General features: G+C 34.6%; 1 protein-coding gene across 1 annotated transcript; it reads right to left on the reverse strand.

Annotated features, from left to right (window-relative positions):
• Positions 1–305: 305 nt before the first annotated feature.
• LOC110107554 (eukaryotic translation initiation factor 3 subunit C) lies at positions 306–1,581 on the reverse strand (the record flags this gene model as incomplete). Its single annotated transcript, XM_020837825.1, is given in 1 exon segment — positions 306–1,581. A coding segment is annotated over 1 exon segment (958 nt), but the record flags the coding sequence as incomplete, so codon positions are not given.
• Between the last annotated feature and the right edge of the window lie 3,329 nt (positions 1,582–4,910).

The following is a 4,910-nucleotide window of genomic DNA, read 5'->3' on the forward strand; positions in this document are numbered from 1 at the left end:
AACAATTTTTAATCTCAAACTTCATATTCAATGATCTCAAAGGTTCGCTCCAGTCAACCTCATGTGAATCAAAATTATTTAATGCATAATCAATTTCATTATAAAATGCAAGAAACCAGGTTGGCGTGCTCATTAATTACAGTAAAGCAAGAGAACAAAAGAGAAATCATGCGAACGGGATGGATAGCAGGAAGATTCCCTGCTGCTTTGCATATTAGCGAAGCTGCCTTCCATATCACTGCCGTCAAATGTGAAGGAAATAAATCTATACAATTATGTATAAAAAAACCATCAGCCTGAACTCATTCAACAAAAAGCTCCTTCATTTATAAAGATATTTTCTTGTTAACACATACGATGGTAGCAATCATTAAAATCTCTTAATTAGGTAGGCTTTTTGGAAGCAAAGGACGAAGACGCTCCATTCTCCGGGAAACATTGAAAGCAACATGCTGTCAATATCCAGCTACAATTTCTAGTAAGTAGCAAAAGAAAACAACATATGGGAATAGAGAGATACAAGGACATTTGAATAATATAAAGAAGGCAAAAGAGTTTCAGAGTACACAAATCACTGGAATCTCAAGCCAGCCGGGCAACGGCACTTTTAGACTTGCTAACACCTAATAAATTCTACCAGCCTTATTAAGGCTGACCATGCGCCCAGCACCATCAATCTGTGATCCTCTCGCCGAGGAGCCGCTCTGGTATGGCGTCCTCCCTCCGGTACTACCATAAGCATCCTGGTACCTGGAGCTCGAATAACCACTTGCGCCGCCTCGCTGCCCAGCTCCAGCCCTTTCCTTGGGAAACCCTCCTGCCACTTGTCCTGACCTGGAGCTCAAATAACCAGCTCGACTTCTTCCTTGAGATGCAGAGAGGAAATTTTCCTGCCACCTCCCAGAAACTACTGAGCCACCAAATTCCTGTCCCTCGCCCCTCCTTCGTGGTGGCAGCCCATCAAGCCCACCACCAGTCCTAACCTCAAAAGCTTTTTCATTGATTTCAGCTAAGATGCCAAGTTTATCTGCCATCTGGAACAAGAGACCCTGTAGCCTTGTTTGCTCAACTTCATGGAACACAATACATTGTGTTGGTTGATCCCAGCTTGCATGAAGCTCCTCTGTGATCATCATCTTGCTAATGATGCTGTGTGCGTGCACATCAGAAAGATCAAACAGGGCAGTAACTCGGTCAAGACTAAGGGATTTATAACACGAGGAATAAGCAAACAAGTAGGTTCGGAGAGCCTCCTCCTTTATCTTTGTATTAAGCATGTCAAGCACAGCATCACGGTTTCGAAGGAGCTTCCAAATGTCGAGAGACTTGATAACATTGAACGCCTTCTGGTAATCTCCCTTATTCAGGGCTCTGGTGGCAGCCATGACATGGTCTCGGACATTCTCAGGGGGGCCAACAAATGTTTGCCTCTCACTTCCATCAAGTAGCCGACGGAATGTCTTGCTAATTACCTTGCGCTTGGAGTCGTGGGTGTTAGATGCCATATTGGGAACCTCGAGAAGCATAGCACAAATCAAATGGGTGGCTTCAAGAAGTTCAAGGTTTATGTGCATGTGATAGGACGACGTCTTTCAAGCTTTTCCTGTAGCAAAAAAACAATGAAACTATTAAACGTCAATGAAGAAGAACGACTGCTACAAAAGACCAAGCCTAGAAGTTGAATGTTTTGGCTTAAACTGAAATGCAGAAGAAAGAACCACCTTTACTATTTAAACCAAAAAAAAGTAAAAGAATTAACTTTCCATACATATGCTTTTATTTAAATAAACTTATTACTCAACCAAGCAGCACCCCTAAATAAAGAAAAGAAAGAAAATTGAATCATTATCAACAATCTTAAAAGTACTGAAACAGTGAAATACCAAAAGCATTAAAGCCATTACAATCTGCAAGAACATAATGACCATAGAACAAAGCAAAGGAAATAAATGGAGCAATCGATACAAAAAAGATTTTTCATACGGAAGACAATATATAATAGCAATAGCAATAATAATAAAACTAACGAAGCTGAAGTCGCAGCTTATAGTCTCTCTATGAGACTGTTGCCTTGCCTATATAAAATATGCCATGATTATGCATGAATGATTGTGAAAAGGTCAAAAGCAATTCCGTTATACTAAGAAAATCACCCAGCATCTACATCTACATAGACTATCATTTATTATCACAATTTGCCAGCTTCAAAATCTATTTTCACCATTCATTACTTTGAGCTTAACAATATGGGAAACAATAACACTAGAAGCTTTCATTCAAGAGGAAAGAATAACAATTACACCGTCTAAATAGTATTCTTGTCCTCAAGAAAAGACATAAGTGATCCGGTGATGCAAGACGCTCAAGTGTTCAAGAGTTTTGAATATAATTAGAATGATGTAATAAATATAGATGTTGTAAATGAATAAAGATTCTTAGAACATAGATGAGTAAATATAAAAAAAATCTGCTTTTTCAGATGTAAATACGAAAATCTATAAAAGCTGAAAACAAATGCTGTATATTGAACTTTAACTTCATTTCGGGTTAATAAATACTCTAACTTCAACGTTGGATTCAAATATTTAATTCTCTTTAAAATTGAATTTGGATTCATATATTATAATTTAAATTTATTTGTTCAAGGTAAAACACGTCAGCATTTGTAAGGCCTCTAATGTCAAACACCTATACTAACAAGATTACATCATTTTCCTTGTTATTTCATCCTCCCTTGCAAGGCAAGGGCTTAACTAATGTAATACTCAAATGATGCGAGCACTTTGCACAGCATCTTAATTTGCTTATGTACAAGATGTGCAGATGAAACAAAAAAGAGAGGTAATAGAATTCGAAAAATTGAAGGTGTCCTTGGTGGGGAGATTAGTTCTGTGGTAACTCAGAAAGGATCTCAACAAACCAAGGAATCACATATAAGATGAGAAATAACGGATATAACTATAAGTCTGAGAGAATAAAAAAAGAAACCGAAGGAGCCTCACTATGGAGCATAATAGCGAAGGAAAGAGAAACTTTATAACTTCTTCCAAATAGACCTTCAATAAATTACTTTTGGATTAGCTAGTAATATTTCATTTAATTTAGATAATAATATGGTCAAAAAAATATACTTAGTTACCCAACTACACAAACAATTACAATCAAATTCATGGCAGATGAACAAATTATATAACTAAATAAACAAAATCATACCAACACTTAGCCAAACTCAATAAATCATCAATACTAAAGTGAACTAGAAATTATTGAACACTGTTATATTTTTGCACATTCTTGAATCCAAATCCTATTTTCCTTGACAGGTATTATGTTGAACATGAAAAAAACATAATTATTAAATCTCGAGTAGTATTTGAGTCAGCTCAAGTTTGATTAAATTAAATTAATCAAATAAAGCTCAGGTAACCTGACACCGACCTAGGATTTACTAGTTACACCCTTCAAAATAAGAAAAATGAATGGGGGCCACAAAAAATTTTAAAAAGAAAATGTAGATTGCTGTGCAATGTGGATGTCATGCATGTCACCATTAGATTCTATTAAAAACTAACAGCCAAATTCTGTAGCTTTGTTAAAAGTAGAACCAAGATATATTTTCATCAGCATGTCAAGGAGCACCACATCAGCATGAATCAATATCAATCATGTAAATAATAGAGCAAAAATCAACACAAACCTATAATTTATAATTACCCGATCAGTGTTCTGCAATTATGCCAAAGCAAATATGTTCACTCGGGACATTCTTTCCCTCATCTCCTTCTATAAGCAAATCATATTTGCCTTGACAGTATTGCGTTGAACATGATAAAAAAATGATTATTAAAACTCAAGTATCATTTGAGTTCAGCTCAAGTTTTATTAAATTAAAATTAATCAAATAAAGCTTCAGGTAACCTGAGACCCACCTAGGCTTTACTCATTAACGCCTTTCAACAAAAAAATTTTAAAAAATGTAGATTGGCAGTGCAATGTGAACTTACACACTTACACTAAGTATGCCACCATTAGATTCTATTAAATACTACCAGCCAAATTCTGTAACTTCGATAAAAGTAGAACCAAGATATACGTGCATCAGCATGAATCAATATCAATCACGTAAATGATAAAGCAAAAAACAACATAAACCAATAATTATAATTCCCCAACCAGTGTTCTGCAATTATGCCAAAGCAAATCTGTTCAGTTGAACTATTCCTTCCCTCATCACCTAGAAGCATCCAATTCTTATTGCATTTTACCATTTCATTGTTTCACCAATTCAAAAGGAGTCAAGGTAACAATATATCCAACTGTCCTTTAGTCTTTAGTTTTTAAGCATAATAAAAGTCCTTAAATTTTGATAACATATTTAATTTCGCTATATTATATTATTTTTTATGATCAAATACATAAAATATAAAATATCATCATCCAGCTTCATGTCCAAACCATCCTTTTCATCCATATAGCTTGTGGCATTTCACTAATTTAATCTTTCAACTTTATACATAGACCTTTGAATTTCATATTTCAAATGTTAAAGGCAGTTGCCACAAATTTCAGCATTTAAGACCCCAGCCAAATATTATTTGTGACAAAAATTCCTCATTTTGACATTTTACCACAAAAGACACAAGTCACATAACTATTATCGCTTTTTTTATCAAGATTGCATAATTCTGCACTAGATCTTTGTAGTTTAACCTAAATCCAACAACTTTATTTAACCCAAATGAATGAAATTAATGAATTAAATAAGAAAAATTATGTTAACACAATCCTAAAAAAAGATAGATCTGAAAAAATAATAAAAAAACGTTAGGGTCAATAATCAATATCAAATTCAAGGCAACATTAAAATTGTGAAAAAGAAACAATATAACTCTAAAAGGAAGCAATTATTT

Source organism: Dendrobium catenatum, unplaced genomic scaffold (assembly GCF_001605985.2).
Source record: "Dendrobium catenatum unplaced genomic scaffold, ASM160598v2 original_scaffold_131659, whole genome shotgun sequence".
Lineage (NCBI taxonomy): Eukaryota > Viridiplantae > Streptophyta > Magnoliopsida > Asparagales > Orchidaceae > Dendrobium > Dendrobium catenatum.